At 39.7% G+C, this 23,839-nt stretch overlaps 1 protein-coding gene across 8 annotated transcripts in view; it reads right to left on the reverse strand.

The window, feature by feature from the left end:
- Positions 1-23,839, reverse strand: part of TTLL5 (tubulin tyrosine ligase like 5) — a 122,835-nt gene that overhangs the window by 55,151 nt on the left and 43,845 nt on the right. For all 8 annotated transcript variants that reach the window (XR_005701179.2, XM_040065934.1, XM_040065930.1 and 5 more), the window contains 8 exons: positions 23,016-23,313; positions 18,865-18,985; positions 17,127-17,273; positions 14,873-14,973; positions 11,923-12,056; positions 11,193-11,303; positions 10,404-10,808; positions 8,813-9,000 (listed from right to left, as the gene is read on the reverse strand). Coding sequence is in view for 7 of the 8 variants with exons in the window: in XM_040065934.1 (XP_039921868.1) it covers positions 8,813-9,000; positions 10,404-10,808; positions 11,193-11,303; positions 11,923-12,056; positions 14,873-14,973; positions 17,127-17,273; positions 18,865-18,985; positions 23,016-23,313 (1,505 nt within the window). In the remaining variant the exon portion in view is untranslated. The remainder of the gene's footprint in view (positions 1-8,812; positions 9,001-10,403; positions 10,809-11,192; positions 11,304-11,922; positions 12,057-14,872; positions 14,974-17,126; positions 17,274-18,864; positions 18,986-23,015; positions 23,314-23,839) is intronic.

Consider the following 23,839-nt stretch of genomic DNA (forward strand, 5'->3'; position numbering starts at 1 on the left):
CCTTGCCTTCCTTAATGCATCAAGATACTGGAATCCAACAGTCTATCCCAGTATGGGGCAGGAGCGCGTAAGAAAAACATAATCACATGATCTTAACCTGCCTCCTAAGAGGCAAAGGAAATCCCAAATCACAGAGAAGACACACACAAAACCACTGCCTGAAAAGTGGTTAACAAACCATAACAAAATGCACCACTACAAATTCCATGAGGAAATCATGTAATACAAACAGATTTTTCTAGAACCACCTTTCTGTTACCCAGGCCATCTTGCTGACCACACCCCATACTAAGGCACCTTCATTTTACGTACAGATCTGAATTTGCAGTAACAACTGGCCAGGAGGGAAGAACCGGGGCTAACAGGCTGGGAAGTGTGAAATCTGTGTGTGTACCAAAGCTGATCTGGCCAACAGCCTGTGACATTCCTCCTTTGCTCTCTGAGCTTACCAGCTTACAGGATATACATATGCATACAGAGCACAAGTGTTCCAGTCTCCAGAAAACGTTCCAGACAAAGACCTGCCAAAGACATTCCTGGGAAACCTGACAAACTTGCAAATTCCTTTGTAGTGTCTCCAGCATATGCATCCATTTAACAATGAAAAAAGAAAATCCAAGTTAGTGCTGCTGCTGGGGATGGTTGAACTCCTCTTCCTTCTCCTGAAAAAGTCAGGCTTTCATTTAGACACTGCCTCAAAACTTCCAGTGGGAGTGATTTTTACAAGGCACAATCCTGCCAAAAGTTTGATGATCAGGGTGTAATCTTTCCCATAAAATGAGATCTAGCCGCTCAGCCTGGCCTGTTTGGTGACTATCTGCAGATGTTGCTGCATCATAACAAAACCCTCTGCCTCTATTCCCTGCGGAGCCTCAGAGCAGAAGGAGTTCAACATGAGTACTGCAGAAACTACAGTGATATTTTCACTTCCTACAACCTCTGCTGAGACCAACTAGTTCCATTATTGCTGCTGCTACAAATCGGTAGTAATAAAAGTAATTCCAGCTCCTGTGTGAACAGCTTGAGTGAAGAGAAGGTGGGGCCCTGTAGGAGTGCAGAGGTGTGTGAAAGAGGAAAGAAAAATGCCCCCCAGAGGTGATTGCCTGCTTCTTGCTCTTCTTAATAATTACAGTAGGATCCCTTTTTTCTTTACACTTCCCTTTCTCTCCATCGGTGGAAGTGTAAAAACCAAAGAAATGGTCACGTAAAGAAACTAAAATTAAGACTCAGATGAAGTGGGTTGAGTCAAACCAAGGGATCATGACTGAAAAAAAACCCCAAACTCCTCAGTGGGAAAAACAGCCTCACCAAACTTCTGTAAGTATTTGCTGCACCCTAAATTTAATGCTCTTGTTGTGCTGTTCAGGTTTAGACAGGAAAGAGCTGATGCCCACTGGGATCTGTGCAGTGCATTTTGGCAGAATGGCAGTTTGCTCTGCAGAGGACAAGGCAGGCAAGGGTACCACACGGTGTAACTAAGACAGCTGAATCAGGAGTGCTGTGGCTTCCAGTATTGCTGTAGCTGATATTAAGATGAAGCTCACCATTAGGGAATTCCCATAGAATATACAGGGTCCCTCTGAGACGTTGTAAAATGTTTAATTCAATTCTTCCTTGCTCCCTCTCCCTGGTCCTAAGTTTAGTAAATTCATCTGCTTCTTGCTCATTTCCACCTTCTGTCTAAATGAAAAACCTAGAGTAAGACCAGCGCCCCATCCTCCACTGGATCTGTCAGTATGATTGCAGGAATTCTGGCTGCTGGATCTTGGGCACTGACTGGCTGCATACCACAGAAGGAGGCAGCTCTGTATAGCCCTTGCCTGGGTGGTCTGATGTTATCCCTGTGATAAAACTCCCCGGCTGCAAGAATTGGAGCTATTCCTGATGATAGCTGGGACCTGAAATCTCTCACTCTCCCACACACACACACACAGAGTCAGAGCTCCCACCAGCTTTCCCCTCCTTCTCTTCCTCATTCTCTTGGTCAAGCCGGCCAATTCGACACATTCTTCAGTTCCCTAGCATTAATAACTATGAAGTACTACAGCCTGCTAGATATCAACTGCTGCCCCCCTCACCAGGCAGTGATAGAGACCTCACACAGATACTGCATTGCAGAAGAATTTTTACCTTACAGCATGCTTCAGAAAGAAGTAGCATGTCATTCACAAAGAAAAACACTCATATGCATCCAGGATCGAGCCACCTGGCTCTGGATGTACACACATGCTGTGTATTTTCATGGCCTCCCTGCAGAAAGTCTTGCAATACAAGCACATGGAAATGTTTTATGCTAAACACACATGAAATAAAGACTTTAGGATTAAAGCCTGGTATAGAAGGAAAAGTAGTCTGGGTAAGTCTTCATCCATCTGTCCATCAGGACAGACCAACGGCTTGCAGTAGGCACAGGTAAAAAAGCCCTCTTAGTTCAGCTGTCCAGAAATCACAGTGTCATCAGTAAGATCTCTACATCACAAATCAAGGCAAGAAAGGCAATTAAGTTCCTCTCCAATGAAATGGGCTTGCTGAACTGTATCTTCAGGCCTCATTCCCCAATTCTCCACTAATATACACCTGCCTTGTTCTTCCAACAGTACTGTCATCATCTTAGGCTCATGCAAGGCAATGAGCAAACTGAACAAGAAAATTTTGGGAAACTGAAAAATTGTATTGTTAACATGCACCACTAACCACTACGCTACACACATTGACAAAGACACCATCGTTTTATAAAAATAATTAGGAAGCATCTGATTGACGTAACTAGGGAAATCATCAGTTTCAGATACCAAGTTCCTCCCAAGTGTCTCAGTACCCCCTTATCATAATGAAAAGATTGACTACAGTAAAGCAATGTAACAAAGAAAATCTCATAATTACAGAAGCAGCAGCACAGCACACGTTCTTCAGTATAAAAGGCCAGGTCAGATCAATGGCCCAGCAAGCTCACTATCCTGTCTGACATATGGCAGAAAATGGAAGCAATTTCAGTTTCCATGCTTTTAACAAACATCTTACTGATAAGGCAGATGAATCTCTTATTTCTGTATGGTAAAACCTAGGGATCTATCATTTGCAAAATCCTCATTACTCTGTCTGAGGCAACTACGGCCTACTAATTTTGCAGCCTTAATGGTATCGCGTTTCAGGAAGTTTCAGAAGGTAAATAAATTCTGTGACAATAACTATTCACTTTTATCATCATTTTTTCACTCCAATATCTTCCTGCTAAACTGAATATCCTCCTCTTATTATGAGAAACATGAATTAAATAAACTTTATTTACCTTGCCTTTCATTGCTCTTTGTAATTCCTTCAAACTTATCTCCTCCCTCAAAAAACTTAATGTTTTCACTTCCTCATTAAAACTGCATTTGCAGCCAATCATCTGTGAATCCCAGTTATTTTTCCTAAATTCACTTTAGAAATGTCATCCAGAAGTGAAAACAGTTTTGAGGGAGGTCATATAATTGATGCTTACACTAAAACATATATATCTTATCCTGTTCCTTAAACACACTAATCATTTTTCTTTGCTGACTTTACTACTTAACTTGAAACAGGTATCTCCACCGAGCTTTCAATGAAATAAATTACTTTTTCTTCCCTAAAGAAATAAACTTTAGATTAATCATTCAAGATGTTAAAAATATTGCTTATCATATAGTCAGTTACTCATAAACACTGAACTTCATCTGATTGTGTCTAGCCCAATTAACACAACTCTTAAATTTCTACTAGTTTTACTCATAATAATCAAAAAAAAGAATGCAAACCTAGTGACAAATTACTAGGAGGTAGGCTCAAGTTTAAGTATACAGCACACACCTAACTTCACTGTAACTGAACGTGGGACTCTCACAGCCCACATTATACTGAAGGTAACAAGAAATTTCCTCATGTAGTAAACAAGCTGAACAAACATGGATAAACACTAGAGAATAGTTAATCTAGTGTAAATTCACACCCTATATTACCTTGCAATAATTTGCCTTTATATTCATACTTTAAGTAATAAAATGCCTTATCAATGTCCGTATGAACCACCTCCTTTCAAACCTTTAATTTTACATTGGATCATGTACATTCTGTATTATGCATCTTCAGTTATCCATTTGCTATATATCAAATTGACAATTTGGGGGGGGGGGGGGGTGGGTTATTTTTTGTCTTTTTTTGATCTATAATAAAGCTTCCTCTATCATCCTATACACACCTGTCCATCCTAAGAGCATTTGCTGAAAGCTTGTCAAAAACACTGGAAGTCTGAATATGAACAAGTTACACTGAATGCTATCTTTCTCAGTTCAAAGGTCTCTAATATATAGGACATAATAGATCACTCATTTTCTTACTGAGCTCAGCTACCTCATCAGCCTACTCAGCCACTGCCTTACCAGGTTAATGCTGGGTCCTCAAAGGCACATTTGCCATAGAGATCTCTGTTGCTTGCTCCCAGACACATTAGGTAGTTAAAAAGAGGCACACTGTTCTCATTTTGGATGCTTCGGAGTACTACAGTTAGATTGTACATACTGCAAATATCAGGCAGTGTCTGAAATATATAGTATGGATAGGGGTACCTAAATCCCGCTGTTGTCATAATCTCAAAATGAGCTCTATTTAGAAACAGTAGAAAAACACAACTTAATGAAAGGCAAAACGTTCCTACACACTTCGTGTGACAGTCTGTGAGAACTAAAACCTGAGTACAACAGAACAAAACTGCACATCAGTAAGGCTTTACCTTCCTACATCTCCATCTCTCATATACTAAGAATTTTATATTCTAAGAGTATCAGTGTGAAGTTCCCATCTGATGTTTCAGAAGTGAATGGAGAGGACTAAGACAGAAAGCTGATGTAAACACAAAAATATAGTTTTCTTAAGAGAACAGATCTTAAACATCTTTTTCAAAGTTTACCAGATACTTAAAATTTTCTCTTTGGATATTAGTATTCTAGCAGTAAATAATAAAGTAGTATCAATAATAGCAATAAAATTATATTAATAAAAAATAACTCAATAATAAAGTTATTTAAGTTAGAAAACAAGAGTGTGAAAGAAGAAACACAAAACAGGTGCTTTGGGCATGGGTAGAAAACAGTGAAGAACAGCAGGGATTGGAGAGGGACAGAGATGGACTCCCAACCAGAATGACACCACCATTCCAAGCACAGCTGCTGAGGCTACATTCCTGGGAACCCCAGAGACCCACACTACTCTATGGATACCAGAAGCAATTCTCACAAAAATGGGAATGGAAAATAAGCTTCCTGGCTGCTTTTGGAAGGAGGTATGTATTCACAGCACCCCAGCCTCCAAGACACAGCTTGGCACAACTGAAGCAATGCACAAAGATATTCAACTCTCACACAGAAGTTCTTGCCCTTGGGGGAAATAAAAAAACAGCACACAAACCAACCCCCACCCCCCCCCAAAAAATACAGTCCACAACACCACCAGTATTTTCAAAAGTCACTCTTTCATATACCTCCTCCAAATCAATGGTCCTAATCTTATCACGAAACATAATTAAATCCATATATGAAGTCCTTTTCATACCAGCCAGGTACTTTCCAACAAGGTAGACTAACTCCAAGTTTCTGGAATGGCTTTAAACAATTGTACTATTTTTATTATTAGGTAAGTAACGTTCTAATCTTCATGCCAATTTATTTAAGAATGCTTTTTAAAAAATACTATCATATTTCAAGGGGTTTAAACAGAGAAGTGAAAAGGGGGAAAACAACAATTCAGTTTCCTGTATAGAAATGTATAGGAAAGTGTTTAATTAAGTGAGGGTAAAGGACTCTACACGAGCCCTTTCTCTACTCTCCTCTCAGTTTTCCATTCCTTAATTCTCCCATGCTAAAGGCATCAGATTTTCATAACCTAGAGCCCTCAAACACTCCTATCTTAAGCCTTTTCCCCTTTCATCTTATACCAATAGTCTTTGACTTCCCAGTTCGCTCCAGGTGTTTACTAAATCCTCTCCCACATATTTCTCTATATCATCGGCCTCTGCCTTCCCTCTCCTGGTTCAGGCCAAATCCTGGTTTGCCCAAATCTAAAACCTTGCAGCACTCCCAGGTAGCTTCAACAGTACCTACACTCTTTTGCAAATCATTTTCCAAACTGCCAGCCTATTCTGCAATTCCTGCACTTCTTTTTAATCAATGCCCTGGCTTCAAATCCACCTCCATGCCTAGCAGTTCAAAGACATCCTGGTTCCAGGTCCCTCAACAATAAGCCCAAGCCTTGCTGCCCTACTAGCATGTTTTATTGTACACTGGCACCTCTTACTGTCCTTGTTGTCATGGCAGTCCTGTCTTCTCACAAAACCCCTGAGTCCTTCTTGCAAGACAGGCTTTAAAATCCAGGCTGGATTTTAAAAAATAATCAGAATGACTCTTTAATGACTGATAGAAGAGTAGAATGTGTCCTTGTGAAAAAAAAAAAAAAAAAAAAAAAAAGCATAAGCAGTGACTGCATGCTTTAGTTATGATACACTGGGCTTTGCAGCTACATCTGAACCTTCCAAAACATCACTGTTATAAGTGTGCTTAAAATAATGGTCTCAGCTTAGAAATTGCTGTGTGCCATAAATTCAGTACTGAAGAAACAGATTGCCTTAAAAACTGTTCTCAACTAAATCCAAATTTTCATACTAAGCAAGCTTCAGATTCAGATTTCATCTCTCCAAAGGCATTATTTAAAAAACATGGCCAGAAAAATCACAGTAAAGAGCAGATGCCTAGAACTAATGGACACAGGCTCAGGAAGGAAACTCATTGTCAGACAGAACTCCAGCTCTAAACTTCTCATTGACTCATGAATTCCTTTTTACATGGATCTTTTTCATGATGACACAAGATGATAATGACATAACCCAACACATTTCTACCTTTCACTACTGAAACAAAGCCTGTGCAAACACTGCACAGTTGAATACAAAACATAGCGGAGTCAGAAAATTGGCAGTGTCTGCTAGGAGCTGAGGTGTCTTTTGTTTGCTTGTAGCAAAGCAAACTGGCACCATCATTTTCCTACTTTGCAATTCCCACCTCTTCTGTGGGAAAGGATCTTGGAAGAACCCAGAAGCAAAAGCAATGCAGACACATTACTACAGCCAATACATGTCCAGGCTACCTATGCCCTTCACAGCCGCTTTCACTCTCGAGTATATGTACACAGACTGACTGACTGCTGGCTAAACAGGTTTCAGCTGCCACCACAGCATCTATCCTCCTCTGTCACCCAGCACAGCTGTGCTCAGGAAGCTGCACTGCCCTTCCCACGCAGATCTTCTGAATTCCTTTCATAATTCCCCCTTCTATACTTCCTAATTTTTCTAGGAATAACTAATCACGGTAGGAACACAGGAGTTTAAAAATCATTTAACAGCAGTTGAAGCAGAATGGGTAATGAATGATTTTAGGGAAAAAGTCTCTGAACTTATTTTTTAAAGATCTTTTCTGGAAAGACTGAAATGCATCTATTTCATTTCAATTTTTTTCCCAAGTATTTGTTTAGATACTAACTTTTATCCAAGAAGGCAGTTTCCATCATATATTTAGCTTTCAACAAATCAGCATTTCCTGAATGAAAACATTTCACTATCAAAGACTGGAACAGTTTTAGCGACAACACTTCATTAAAAACCAACTGAGAACTGACAGCTCTGAGTATTACTACACAAGCAAATAGGAACGAGTCATCTGTGTAGGATCTGGCCTTATGCACGACCAGGCCTCAGCATCACAAGTATAGCCAGTGCTCACATTCTCTCCAGAGTCCATCAGCAGGAAGGGACTTTATTTTTTGACATATTCTTTAAAAACTGAAGACCTATCTGCAAAGAAAAAACCTGTTCAGCTTCCTAAAATTATAAATGTACCCCACATTTTGAAATAAATATATTTCTAATAGCATAACCAGATATTCAAAAACCAAACATATAAAAATAAAATTGAAAGAAGCAAAGAGAAGCAAATACAAGCAGCTGTTGCAACTATTAAACATGCCTCAGAAAACTTAGCAAAATATAGCTGTTAAAACAGTAATTCCAAAATACAAGAATCAAACTAAGACATTCAAATCTTTTGTCTCCAGCAAGTAAAGAGGAAAAAAAAATTACTGTCCAAGGTAAAGTGCCTACACTAGAAAATCTGCAGCTGGTACATTAATTAACTGAGAAGTACGCAACTTGAACACCTTTGATGAGTTAGACTATAGCATATTATAAAGCAAAAAAATTGTGCGTAGCGATTTAGGACATAATTCAACAAGAAATACAAAACTAAGTGGAATTCTACCAGAACTCAAAGTACATTTCATGTGTATCACCATGTTTGACGAAAGGATTATCATTCCCCACGCTAGTAAGCACTTCATTATGTCTTTACAGTATTATTGAAATACAGAATTCACATCAGAACCCATTCTTCAGACTTTCACTGCCAGCACTGTGATGACATACCGGAGGAACAAGGAAGCAAATTGCATGGAAGCACAAATCTGAGAAGATTTGGGTTTATTGTCTAGTAAGACAAACCATAGATTCCATTTTTTATAACATATTTTCTAATCCTCTGACTTTTCTCCTATAAAATGATTTCAAGACATTCTTGTCATCTCACAGAAAATCAAAATTTTGGCAACTGTGAACACCTCGAAACAACGGGACAGAGATGAATTTTCATGAGATTTACTGCTTGCAGCATATCTCAGCCCAGCCCAGCGCTCACACAGAAGCCTGGAACAAACTTCTCCCTGGCACAGGGACTCTACCTCAGTGCTTACATACCTGCTGTGTAAGGAGACGGACGTGGCTCGATGGGGATTGCTGGCAGGCTGCTTGCTTTTCTGCCAGCTGCTGCAGGTCTGCTGCCACCACACTGGGCCCGTGACGTTTGCCCTGGGAAGAAGCATGTTCTGCATCTTTGTGCATCGTGGCTGAGCCCACACACTGCCCACCCGAACTGCGATGGAGACCTACCAAACAAACATTTCAATGTGCTTAATGAGCGATATGTCACTCTCAGCCTGCTGGTCACAGACACACAAAAGCACGTAGGATACCAAGAAGAATACAGAAGACACCTATTCTAAATGGTTATTGCCCACATGAACAACTAGCAATTCCAAACCTGTATTCTCTTTATTACAATGTAGCTAATGGTACCCAATTCCAAAGATACTGGCAGCAGTTACCCAAGTTAAATCGGTAAGGTTTTTCCTTAAAAACAAATGGATCTCTTTAAGTAAGCTACGCAGTTGGGAAGTAAGATGTATTTTAATGCTAGAGGGGTTGTCAATATATATACAGCAACCCTAGTAAACATGTGCTGACCCTGACACACAACCTAGAACAAAAAAATACCATCAAAACGCAAAAAAATAGTATTACCAGGGCCACAGCTGTTAGCCTGTGTGTGGTTCCCAAAAGTTTCCAAATAGATTACAGTCTGCATGCAATTTCCTACAGTTTCTCCTACTCTTCAAATTCTTTACACTCTGAAGCTGCATTGCTTAACTGTGTTCTACCACAGCATGATAGAGGAGAGGTCTCTAAATCTTATTTCTGGGATAGCCTTGGATATGGCTGTGCTGAAACACCCTAGAGAATGACATATGGTAATGATTCATTCAGATCCTTCTCTTCTGGAGGTCTTGACACACCTTTAAGTACTCAACACTTAGGAGGTTTCATTACAAGATTTCTATGCTTGACAGACAACCAGAAAACTAAGAACAGCACATAGACTGAGACAGGACTTCCACAAATGAAAACAACATTAAACTCACTAAAGATAGACGAGATCAGTAACATAATAAAAAAAATATACAACATTTAATTTCACAGCTCTTTTTGAACAAGTTTAAAGGCTGAGGGGAGACCTTATCACTGTAACTACCAGAAAAGAGGGTTTTGTGAGGCAGGGGTCAGCCTCCTCTCCCAAATAAAAAACAACAGCACAAGAGAAAATGGCCTCAAGTTGCACCAGGGAAGGTTTAGATTGAATATCAGGAAAAATTTCTCCCCCAAAAGGATTGTCAAGCACTGGAACAGGTGGCAAGGAGTCACCATCCATGAAGATATTTAAAAGACATGTAAATGCAGCTCTTAGGGACCTGGTTAATGCTGGACTTGGTAGTGTTAATTGTTGGACTTGGTGATCTAAAAAGGTAATTTTTAACCTAAATGATTCTATGATTACCTTTCATTTGGTCAATAAAAGTGCATCTGCCTAACAAGGGCTGCATCCCGCACTTCTGCTTTCTGTGAGAAATTCAGCACCAACCAACAAGACTCAATTCTGGAAATGTAACATTTCTACCTATTCCACAATCTCTGTACTGAACTAGCAGGTTATTATGAATTCCAGAACACTCACCTACTTTTGTAGAGAATGGTTGGGACAGTCTTTGGCTGTAGATCTGAACAGCTCTCTGAAAAGATGAGACTGGGCCAACGGTGTAGCTACCAGAACGACGATGTAACCCTGCAAGGTTACAAGTCTCCGTGGACGCCGGGTTTGTGAGGACAGAAGAGCTATCAGGAGCTGTGCTCTGCAAGGAGGGTAGTGGGGGTGGGGACTGAATCAGTCTGGGAGCAGCTGGAGGAGCCAGCAATGAAGCGTGACCAGCCACCTTTGAATTTTCAGAGGCTGCAGGCTGAGATGGCATCCAAGAATTGGTACTTCTCTGGAATATGGCACCAGGAACAGAGGAAGAAGCACCAGGAGGGCTGCACTGAGGTAATTTCACTTCGGCATTTAAGGAGGTGAGTCCTTCTGGAACTATACAAAGATAATGAACATGCTATACAATGAAAAATCTGCTTTTTAGGTCCTTTGATAATATCAAGACACCAAATGCCTGTATTCAGACACACTGATGCCAAAATGACCTCATCTACCAGCAGAGACAAGAAGAAGCTCTACATGATAAATAACCTCTTCCAAAGCCTGTCACATCTAGATCATCCCCCCCAGGGAGGGGCAGCTAACTCTTTCCCACTGCCTACTCTACAGTATCTTCTCTTGTGTTTAAAAGTAAAAGTTGGTCATTTGCATCTCTCAGTTTGAACCCAAAGGTTCCAACCTTTGTTAAAAACAGTATTAAAAACAGTACATGCAGTCAATTTTTTTTTTTTTAATGATTATTTAAGTCAGTTCACTTACAGCTTGATTTAGCTTCTTTGGGTTTACAGCCCTTTAGTGCTCCTGCAGACAAATCTGCAACTGAACTTTTGGGATGATCACCTTTTATTTTTTTCACCTTCTCAGGATGCTCTGTAACAAAATCAAGGAGTTAGGAAGTAGAACGTTGAAGAAGTCACCAGAACAAAGCTACAGAATTTACCCTTGTATAAATGACTTTATTGCTAATACTTCCTGTAGACCACACAACTTCACTGATGACAATTATGCTACCATGTGCAGTAGCATGGACTACTAGATATGTATGGCTGGCACACACTTCCCTGGAATGCCTAATTAGGCTCAAATATACAGTGTCTGCCCTTCAATAGATACACTCACTGCAGGAAGCAAAATTTAAAACCTTGATTTCATTCATCCCTTATTTTGATTTTAGAATTCTCTGTTCATTTCAATTCTTACTGCCTTCAGTTTGTACACTCTCATTTCAGTCATGAACTACCATCTCTAGCTCCTTATAAATGCCATTCTAAGTACAGCCCATTTCACTTCAGGCAAAGAGAGCAGGAGAGAAGTTACTCCAGTCTTCACATAAGACCAAGTTAAAAAAAAAGAAGAAAAAAAAAAGAAAAAGACATGCAACCTCAAAAAACCTGAGTAACACTGTGGAAACGCTGTTCTCTTTTCACAGACTTAAGTTAAACTAGATTTGTCTGGGCAACATCATCTCAGAACTGCCTAGAAAACTTACCACCTGCAGGCTGTTTCTCTGACTGGAGACTGCTGTTGCTGTGTTTTGTGCTTGTGGATTTTGTTCCTAGGAAGACACTTGCTGATTTGGTTTTGTGTGTGTAAAACGTCAGTACTTCCTCCAGGTCACTTTCACTGCAAAAAGGACAGAGGAATGAATGTAGAGTGAGGACACTAAGCTTTTCTGCATTCATGTAACAAACAATGACAATAAACGATAAGAAAACTGGAGAGTGGAGTAGGGCAAAAAAAAGAGATGACACTAGACAAGCTAATGATCTGCTCAGTTCTACAGGGTAACGGCAAAAGGAAGGCAATGTGCCCTGGATAAATCTGAGATTCCCACTAATATACCATCTTCTTATGCAGTAGAAAACTGAAGGCATTCAGGAGCCTTCCCAGGATAAATAAAAAGCAAGAGAATACTCCTAACACAGCTCCCCACATTTGGGGAGATTAGCTCAACATGAGATTCCATTCACAGCTAAATTTGTGAATCTTCTGCAGGTGCTCTTTAGAATGTGCAGCTATCTTCCCACAAGAAAACTCAGCTCAGCCATTATTTCATAGTCACCATTAGTATTTTCTGTTCAGCAGTAGGGGCAGAAGAAGGAAGGCAAAAGCTTGTTAATTAGCCAAAACTGCAGGACAACCAGGACAGTCAATATTTTTGTGAAATTCACAAAACTTGCATATGTTTTCATTTTGTTTACAAGAACAAAGTGGGACAGCCCCAATATCCTAAACATCTGTTGGTCCCAAACCAGTATCAGTTACTTGGCCATTCTTATCAGAGCTTGTGCAAGCTGTAGTTCCAGTTGTTTGGTATCTAACATGCTTTCCCTTTTGCTGCCTCAGCATCAGTGAGCGGGTGTGCGGCATGGCAAAGACCAAAGCAAGTTGCATAGTGCCAGCAAAGCAACACTACAAGAAAATGTAACACAGAAATATAAATTAGTAGAGCAGCAGTTAGAATCTTTCAAAATATCCTCTGAATATCACAACTGTAACTAGTATTAGCTAGCCTAAGCTTTGGTAAAAGCCATGTCTAAAGCTGATATACTGAAGTTAGCAGCATGCCCTGAAGATCCGAACTTCACTTTTTCTCCCAAAATAGAAGTGAAGAGAAAATACAAGAATGAGAAGTTGTTGGTGGAAAGGTGCTTTAACCTTCGAAATGCATTTACCAGTATGTATGTGCTTTTACAATGCACTGAAGACATTTAGAATCAATGGTCATAGCATATGTACAACTAAATATGATGACATCCATGTGATATCAAAGTTAGCGAGTCAAGGAGACAATCTCAATTAAGAAGAAACATTTATTACCCCTTTTCTTCACTGTTGCATTTACTGTACTGCAGAATGAACACTCAAAATAGAAATCTGTCCCCTTTGCTTGGCTCCAACGACTTACTCACTGATTTAAGCCTGAAGCATAGTGCCAAGTAGTGTCAGATATCAGTTTTCAAACACACCTCATACTTCATAAGAAGCAGAAAGATCATTGCTAGAAATTGCCTGATCATTGACAAACTATTCTGTATCACTCAGTCAGACAACCCAGCAAAAATCTCCAGCCCCAGCCTGGACTGTGTATCAGGCTATGGGCATGGTAGCCAATAACACAAAACCAGAAGAATTTGCAGTTCTGTTCCAAGCAGCTATCTCTTAACATTTCTGGCAAAAAGGAAAATGACATGCCCAGGACACAACAGACATTTCAGTGGCCAGAATGGTCAGAGAACCAAAATCACACCATGGGCCCACGTAATATGCATTTCTAGCAAGAGCATAGATCCTACGGTGTATGGTAGTCAGGCTTCTTTATCTGAAAATTCTTCTGCGCTCCTGTAAATCTGTTGCGTTAATGACTCCATCAATTATATTAGCAAAAGGTAAAACACTTTGTTTTCATAAGAATGTATCAAAAGACTGAAATCACCTGAATTTACTTAGGATGCCTCAGCTACCACCCTTTTCTAATCATTCACTATTAGTGCTATCCAAACAGAAAAAGAAAGAACACTTTAATAAGTAGTTATTCAAAAGAAGAAGTGACCAGCAATCTTCACAGAGAAAAGAGGATGGGCATTAAAAAGGTAGGTAAACTCTGCCCAGATATTGACAGGGGTTTTTGCCCATATAGGCATGTCATATATTGACCAAACAATGGAATCCGAGACTTTGAAAACATAATTGCATTTCACCGAATAATTTCAGATCTCTCCATAGTCAGGTAGTTATAATACCACTGTTTTTCATACAACGCTGCAGGCCCTAAGGAATACTTAACTATTTTTAAAATATGTTTGTTACCAAAGTCTTTTAAGTTTAAAGCAGATAAAGTGCAGTGATAGAAAATGCTGCTTTTCCATTGTGAAAGTAACTGCTTGCACGGAACTGCCTTAGCAGGCCAAATAAGAGGCCTAACTCCCTTTCTTGCCCATCTCCGAAAACCCAGACCTGGAAAATTCCTGAAGAGAGGCAGCAAGTATGAGATTTTTTTCTGAGAGCAGAAACTTGAGTCAGAGCTGTAACAACTGTTCAATCACAGCAGTCCAAGATCATCTGAGCAGCAGTTCTGGTTTCATTCTCCTTCCGAAGTACTGCCTTATTTGGTCCAGCATCACAGGAAAGAAAACCATTAACTCACCAGCAGCAGTTTGAAATTTACACAGGCCAGGGCAACCACTGCTGTCCTTTGGGAAGTTACTTAATGGTCAAAACATCTATTGTACACTCTTCTCTACGCACCAGGTGATGATGTTACAAGTGTTTGATTGCTGGAAGAGAGACAAGAGAAGACAAGCCCTCTGTCCCTCAGCAGGAACAGGTCCTTCAGGCAATAAGGGTATCTAGAGGCTTTAGATCAATCAAATCACCTTTAAAACAATTCTTCATGGCTGCAAGATCATTTATCAAAGGGAAATATAATCTATTCCTACCTTGCTCTGGCAATGAAGTTCTGAAAACATTCAGGATTCACTCCCTCCTCCATGTCTTCCTGTTTCTTTTTTGATTGTTTCTGAACCATCTGCTGTGTTTCCTGTTAATAAGCAGTATCAGTAAGTGTCTTTATGTTCAATGGCATAGCTACAGCTCCCAGAATACAAAAACCAATTCCACGTGATCTAAGAAAAAAAGAAGACTGCTATGCGCAACAACATGAGTAAATATGGAGAGACCCAGAGACAACATCCTAAGCATATACTGAGTCCATTCCCCTACCTGACACAGCTGATTTGCTGAGAAAAGATCAAGTTTTCAAAAATATGTTCTGTTCCTTCAACTACACTCTTTGCAAGAACATAAGGAAGTATGGAAGGAAAAAAAAAAAAAATATATATATATATATCATTGTTTACAGATATTAGGTCCCCTCTCCACTTTGTTATTTCTGCTACAGAGTTCCCCCGAACAGCTTTTATTTGTGCATATGTCCCAGGAGTAGACAGATAGAAGAAAGGAGGGAAAATGTATAAAATTAATCTCAAAAAAAACCCTGAAGGATGTCTGTAGAAAATCAACAGATTTTCTACTATGAACTAGTAGTTCTTGAGTTATTTTCTTTTATCAAGCAGCAAATTGCCACTTGAGGGCTTATACACATACCAAAACCCCACTGCTTTAGCAAGAAAGTAAAACAATACAGCCTATGGCAAACGTGTTTATACACTGAAACATACTGGAATAAATGGTAGGGCTTTGTGGGTGAAAATGGGAGCAAGTTTTCAGATACAAAAAGTCTATTTTATGCCAGTAGAACTGGTTGGCACTAGAGATTGGATTGATATAAACATTTCTGTTCATCAAAAAATCCTTTAAGACCTGTCTGAAATACCAGTACCGGTTTAAAAGCTTTATCTGACCAGACTTGACCTCCATTTCTTCCTGCTGTTACCCTGAGCATTCCCAGGAAAAAAGGGTCAGATACAATTTTTGAAAGATAATTCAAGACAGGGAAGAAAAAGCCAGTTTGGGACATCGTTACTCTTTACTACTTAAGTAAATGTCTGGATAATATGTGATTTATTTCATTTGCTGGAGCTGTATTCTTTTCTGCTGTGTCATTATAGATGATATATAATGGCAAGCAGGTGTCCCTATTAAATCTGAAGTTACAAGTCAATAAAAGAAATCTATATGTTGGAATCAGAAATCAAAAAACCTCACAGCCCAAAAGTCTCTCAAGGGCTTAAACACGTATGCCCTGAAACCTCAAGTGATATGTTCTCACTTGTTTTAACTGAGAAGATCTGTTTATGCACTGATTTATTACGAGTTACACAGCTTCATTTTGTGAATTTACTCAAGAGTTAGTAGAAATTCTTAGTGTTTGAATACAATTTAAGTGGAAATTATATCCAAAGCAGCTGCATTCTTCACTCACCACAGAGCCACCCAAGTGTTTTGTGGTTCCTCCTAACAGAGTACTTCAGTGAGCATTAGGCATACAAGGCACTCCCTGGAACAGACTTGGTTCAATACCAACCTTGATTAGACAGATCAAGTTACCAGATGTCAGTTCTGACAGGGTAATGTAAGTGAACATCCTCTCCTAACACATAGAAGCTCGGAGGCCTCTGCGCAGCAGCCTCTGAAAGCTGAATTTCAATTACCTTTGTTCTAACACTGAAAAAATGCTAGGGGGCAAAGGAAAGGGGAAGCTGCTCTTGCAGAACAAAGATTAGGGTGAAACCACTATTTTAAGAACACCTCCTACATATAAAGATGTGAAAATTACTTAAATTAGGACCTACATCTTAACACTGAGCAGTGCAGAGTACCTTATAGCAGATATGTAGCAGTCCCTCAGTGTATCAAGTAAATAGTAAAATACGTATTTCATGCTGTTCTGTATAAAACAAAATATCTTTAAAGAAGCCCCATAAAAACAAGAAGTGGGAAGAGGCATTACAAAGCACTAAAATAAAAGACAAGGCAAAGAAAAAGCACACTGCCAGTTAAATTCCACTTCATTTCAGCACTTCTTTTTATGTACATAATTACTGGCCTGCACATATTATGTAATAATATTGTTGTCCATCCGATCATTTCAACAAAGTACCATTACTGGATGCACAGCTGCAAGCAGATCATGTAAATAACAGATGAGTGCCTTTGAAACAGCCTGCATGAGACATTTTGTAAGAAGAAAGGAGAAATAATGATTAAAAAAATTTTAAAAGGCTAAGTCACCTTGTTGTAACAGATTATGAACTCTCCCAGCTGGCGAGCCAGGATCCGACGACGAACACCCAGTCCTACATGACGGCTGGGGAGCAGCAGCCTCAAGGACTGACGAAGGTTGCTGGCAGCTCGCTTCAGAAAGCGGATGATGAGCTCCTGCAAGCAACAGAGATGGAGTTAACACGCTACCTGCAAGATGTGGGGAGAACAGAGGTACTACAGCAGCTAAGGACTGGCAGGAACTAACACGGTCCTGAGAAAATGAGCTGAAACTGGCAGGCAAAAGCATTCTGCAATATGCACTTTTAATACAGCCCTATAAATCCAATGTCAGGGAGAAAAACAATGGTGTATCTTGCCTGAGGTGGGTCAGAATTTTGAACACTTAAAAAGTGTCTCAAAAGCATGGCAGATAAAGGAAAAAAAATAACCAATCAGCAAAATGCAGTGAAACATAATAACCTGTAAAGTCCAGTATCTTAGGAGACTGTTTCCAAAAACCCACCTGCAATGTGTTAAAGAAGGCCTGTGAAAAAGTGCACTGACATAAAACTCTCTCAGCAGTACCACAGGAAAGGGAATCTTGGTCAGATATCTCCACAACAGTGGGTAGCCCCATTTCATAATTTTTCATATATATATATATATAGGATATTGACACATCCTCTCCACAGCAATAGATGCCTAAATCTACAGCCATGTAATTCCAGTTCCTCACCATGTCTGTTTGACCTCTGGTGAGGGAAACATACAACAAGGCAGATCTTAAGGCAAGATGCATCCTGTGGGTGTTTTGAACCCTTTCGGTCTCGCCTCTGGATTTGCTTTTGCTTAGTGCAATGCATAAATGAGCAGCCTCACGGCCAAACTATTGGATTTCACAGCTTGCCTCTCACTGCCATTACTCCGGGCTGGTTTGATCTGTTATTTTAAACATAATTCTTCACAGTACAGCAGACAAAGTGACTCTCAAAAAGCCCGTTTTAATTTCCACTTGGAAAGAGCAGAGGTAACATTTTCCACTGAGTTGAATGATTATTCTTGACACACAATTTTATCTCTGAACTACATTGGCTGTTTCCCTGCAACATGCACTCAGTGAGAATATATGCAGAAAGCTCAAGAGCCTACTGTACAAAGCTCTTTTAAGAAGGTTTGTGAAGGGATCTGGGCTTGCTACACTTCTTAAAATGCATACATATCAAACACAGGACTTTAAAATACTGACTAGAAAAATCCATCACTTTTACATTCTCTTCTCAGTGGCTTTTACTTTAATTTCCTCTATCTAGATTGCAAGTAAGATTCATAAACACAGATGTCTGGATATATCGCAAAAGTACATAAGAGAAAAAGCTTAACTGGGTAGCTGTTCTATTTGAGTAGATGAAGACTCTGCTTAATGCAGCAGAAACCAGATCCTGACAAGTAATCTTACAGAATCTCCTAGAGAAGAGTTCAAGAGCAGGTAAATTCAGCAATCAATGAAGGAGCACCAACAAGAGATCTGAGCAGCTTGAATGTCAACAGGAGTCCAGTCATTAAGAGCTGTCTATCATTGCTCTCAGGTCAGTAAGCAGTCCTACTTAATCTGTATATTAAAAATACAGCACTGGCAGCTAGACAAAAAATGAACAACCATCATCTCAGTTGGACCTCTGTGCTTGCAAGGACGGGAACTGACCTCAAAACTCTCAAGGTAGATTTCAACTTGGCTTCTCAGCCTGGCCAACACAAAGTTTCTTACCATTTGCTCATCCTCTTTGGCAGCCCAGGCAGGATTCTGGATCTGTTCGCCAGCCTCCTTCATCAGTCGGAGCCGAACATGCTGTAGATAGGCAGAGAAAGCTGTACGAGCTTGTACTTTGCTGTGGACAAAAAGAATCAATCAGCTATCTCCAGAACAGGAATGGGAAGAGTTACAGCAGTCAGGCACGGCCTATGGACTAAAGTACAGTCAGCAAGGACCTCCTAAGTGCCCTAATGCTGAAGCTCAAAGAAAGGGTGACCCCTTCACCCCATCAGCATTTTCAAGCAGACCTTCCAAGATGAGGTAGGCATTGCAGGAGGTATAAAAGATAGTAGACACTCTCTAAGATAAATTCTTAAAGTGGAATGTTCTTCCTGCCTTTTACAGCCTTGGTTACTCTCCTCTAAAAGCCAGTAACATGGACATCAGCAAAACTGTGTATTTTTAAAACAAATTCAAGGCTCTACTGGGCCTCTGTTTTCACAAACATTTTGAACACCACAACAACAGACCATAAAATAAACAAAGGGCTTGGTAGTGGTGCCAAAGTTATAACAAAGGCCCTGTAATTCCTATTGGAAATGAAAGAATTAAATCTGTGAAAGTGAGCTCTTCCCCTGCTGGCTCAGGGATACAAGCCAAATTTCATTGAGCAAGGCACCACTGAGGAATGAAGGAACATCAGCAAAATCTGCTGTGCAGCTGGCTGAACATGTTGGGAAGCTGTAAGCATGAACTGAGGAGAGGACTGGGAGGGACACAGCTTCTCATTCCCTCACAATAGCAGCCACTTTAGTATATGCATCTGTTGTGAGAGAAATTGCTGAAAGCTCTGCCTAATTCTGCTCATTGTCCTCTTGGTCTAAACCCTATCCTCAAACATTCTGCCCTCCCAGCCTCTGCTCTTCCTTAGTTTTCCCCACAGTTGCTAGAAGCTGTTTGTAAGGATATAGCAGCAGATTGGCTTTAGGGCCAGCAACAGATTTCCCTTTCTATCACAGGAAGTGTCCTAATACATTCTGTAGAATTTTACGTTTCATCTTAAACTAGAGTTTTGAACTCATTACTTTCCTGAAATATTATTCTAGAACTTACTGTTCTAATAAATAAGAACCTCCTCTTACTACCCAGCCCAGCTTCACTTATGAGCAGTTTATAATTGCTTTTACTTTCTCCAACATTGTCCTGTATCTAAAATATAATCCCTGATGGGTCTCTCACCTTGAATGTCTTTATTAACAGTTACATCCTTTCGTAGTTTTCATTTTATTAGTGTGAATTATCCCCATCTGCCAGTGTCTTCTAACAAAGCCCCCACAATGGTGACAGGACGAGACCAGCAGCTCACCTCCACCTGTGTTCCACTCACAATTTGCCTTCCATAAATATGGGTGATTCAATACTCCACATGAAGTCTCAGAAGTATGTCAAGTGATAAACCCTGGAACGTATTTGGTGTTTTCATGCATGCATGAGCTAGGGCTTCACAAAGTTCCTCTGATCAACCAGCATGCAAGATATTTTTCCTTATAATTAATTTCTAGTTGATGAACACCCAGCTGACAGAACTTCTGCTGTAAATTATTAGTTCTTATGAGTATCCCACTGCACTTTGTTCTACTGAATTTCATCCTAGTTATATTATTTATATCCTCAAGGTCATCCAGGTTTTCTCATATTTAGTCCACTACTTTTTTCTCATAGTAATAGCTCCCAAATATTTTCCATCAGCAAATTTAATTAGCACATTTGTTAATTTTCTGTCATTCTTGAATTGATTATTCATTTCAGCCTCAGACTGATTCCTGAGGAACCTCACTGTATTTTTTTCTACTTGTTCTCTACTTCTTATGAATATTCTCAGGTACTTATATGGTCCTTATGACTCCATATGAGTCCCTGAAATGCTATTAAAAACTCTGTGTAGCAATTAAGTCTTTCTGGTTTATAGATCTGTAAATTTCAGGAACGCTATATCACAGTGTTACACAGAAATCATACCATAGCGACACTTAAAGAGATCAATGCATCAATTTAGGTAAGAATTGAAGTTAAAATAAAACACATTGGAAGTATCCATGTATCGGCTTAATTATCAACTTTTGATGCTTCTGGAAGGTCACACAGGTCAAAGAGGGGTTAAGCCAATGACAAGTGCCAAAGAGTCTCAGGATAACATCCTCTGTTAATAGCTGTACTGCAGCAACTAAAACATCACGAAAATACCTGGTCACAATTTCTGTCTTCCAGGAACATCAGTGAACTCCAGAATGCACAGCAGGCCTTGTAACATCTCTGAGCTCTGTATGCTACTAGTCACTATATCTACCTTTTCTTCCTACATGGGTGAAACACTGGGAGAACTCTCTGAATCCTAGCTGAGAACTGGTACTCTCTACATCAGGCTACCATGTATCAGAAAAGGCTCTCACCTCAGCTCTCTAGAGCTGTCAGGTTTGCTTTAGGTACAACTCAAACACCTCATGACCAGTTCAAGATTTGTGCTTGATAAGGAGTCCCCATTATCAACATTTTATCAGCATAATAACGCAGGTCAACAATATTATCAGCACAATAATACAGGTCTTGGCCTGCACCTGAGACTTCTATGACTAAAAACTAAAGAAGGTTTTTGTTCAACACTGCCTCTCCTTTGGACTGGGGGATATTTAAGGCTTTAAATGCAGGAAAAAGTAACTTCCTTTTCATTTGGCTTCCTCAGGAATGGCACAGTTGGGGTAACAAGTTTCCTTTGACTATCATTTCTTCACTAGTAAGACCTGATGTGTGGAAGGTAGGTATTTCCTCACCAGGCTGACTAAAGGAGAGAGAACTCCTACTAATTACAAAAACTGATTAGAATGGGCCTGGTTTCTCTTGGATGAAAATTTTATTACTTCAGCCCCTCTGCCTGTTGAGCCCACAAGCAAAGCTTACATCAATGACAGATCAGATGGGGCCAAGGCCAGCAGAGTCTTGGAACATGAGGTCACCACAAGCCTTATAACCTTCTGTGGGGAATCCCAACAGCGCTTGGTGCTGAGCAAGATTCCGCCAGGAACATCAGACAGAGCTTATGTTCTTGGCAGAAGTCAGTTCTATAGATATAGACACAGCATCACTATGTTTATCCTCAAAAGAGGGTTCAGAATCTTCCCTGTCACAGCAGTAAATGTCCTTGCCACAATTAGACATCAGAACATTCTCCAAAGTAATTGAATAATCCATAGTTTCTCCCAGAAACTAAACTAAGAAAGCAACAAGAAACATTTTCTCTGCCTTTGGACATTTTTCACAGAAAACATAATGCTGCTTCTTATCTAGAAGATGTAAAGCCCTCCTACACAGACATATATGATCATGACTTCTTTTTCAACTTTCTGTCCATCTGCAATTAGTTTTGCTACCCACATTCAAGGGAAGGATCATATTTCAAAACATCTTGTTAAGACCTTACTTGGTGTTTTTCTCTAGAATCTCCTCCAGCACATCTTTTTTCCAAGAAACAGAGTCATGCATCAGAACACACTCTTTTCCACACCATCATACTCAACTACATGCAATGAGATGTTTCAGTAATTTGCTACTCTCAAATTATCTCCTAATCTTGCTCTCAGGAGGAGATGACCTTGAGCAAAGAATACTACAAGAGGTAAAAATTCTATCATCAAAAATAAAAGTATAAAAATGAGAAAACTAATTTTATGGAGAGACAGCACTGAGATATTCCTATCCAAGCGTTCTTGGATAATTTAACATATGTCTATAACCACTTCTAGGCAAACGCAAAGAATAAGAAGAAAAAATTTAGAATTCGGTAGTAGGCATCCTGCATTAAGGCAAAGAGGCATTTTAGAAGCCTGACCTGACAAAGAAAAGCTTACATCATCAGATTAAAGAACAGCAATGGAAACCATAGGGTCATGCTTTACACTGACCCAAGAGGTCAGGCATTCAGGTAAACTGTCAGACTTTGCAAGGGTCTCCCTTCTCTGTCAACAAGATGTTAAGGCAGCCCACAGTTAGACAAAAATCCAGACCCCTTTTCTAGGGTCTTCTTATCTCTTCACTCATAACATACACCCTCCATATTTTAACTCATATTAGCTTCAAATCAAAACTAGAGGCAATACACAGAAAACTCTCACCTCAAGTTTCCTTGCTTTTGAAGAATCTGAAGCAAGTTAAACTGAGGTTCTGAGTCTTGTTTTTGCAGAAACAGCTCTTCTCCATCTCCAGTTTTCTTCTCATGTTTTTTTGGTAACTTCTCCTTATAAGTAGTTTTCACTGAGTCAGAGAGCTTTGGCTTGTTTTTCACCTGGGTGTCCGAAAGAGAACAAACAGTTCGATCTATCTCTTCATCTTCATCTTCATCTGCATCCATCTCCTCTTCCTCCTCGCCTTCCGTGTCTGACTTGAGGGACAGCTTTGTTGGCTCTGATGTGCCTGTAGTAAGGAGAAATCACTTAGGCTGGTTAAGAAAAAAGAAAGGGGAGAGGATTGTTCTACTATTTATACCCTTTGGTTTACCCCTAAACTCTTTTCTGCTAGAGGGACAGAACACCACCATCAGAACACATCTTAAGTGTGACTGTTCTATATTATTCTTTCTGTCTTTCTTCTTGTGCATTGAACAGTTGAGAAGCCCATTTTCCCAATATTACAGAATACAGATCAAGATTCTTGTTTTAACCTTGCAAACAAAAAAAGAATGTCCACACAAAATCAAAGAGGCAAAGACATTTTTCTATCTTTTATCCTGATTCTTACATATATACTGACATACATACACCCATACTTGAGATATATATATACACCAAACATATTTTTGTATGTTGTGTGTCAAAATAACCAAAGCGACAAAATCTAAACTTCTACATGTGCCAATAAAAATCATGTATCTTAACATAGCAGCAAAAATCATCTTGTAACATCCAATCTCTCCTATTACAGTCAGTATCACACAGTTATT

The sequence above is a fragment of the Hirundo rustica genome, chromosome 6 (assembly GCF_015227805.2).
Source record: "Hirundo rustica isolate bHirRus1 chromosome 6, bHirRus1.pri.v3, whole genome shotgun sequence".
Classification (NCBI taxonomy): Eukaryota; Metazoa; Chordata; class Aves; order Passeriformes; family Hirundinidae; genus Hirundo; species Hirundo rustica.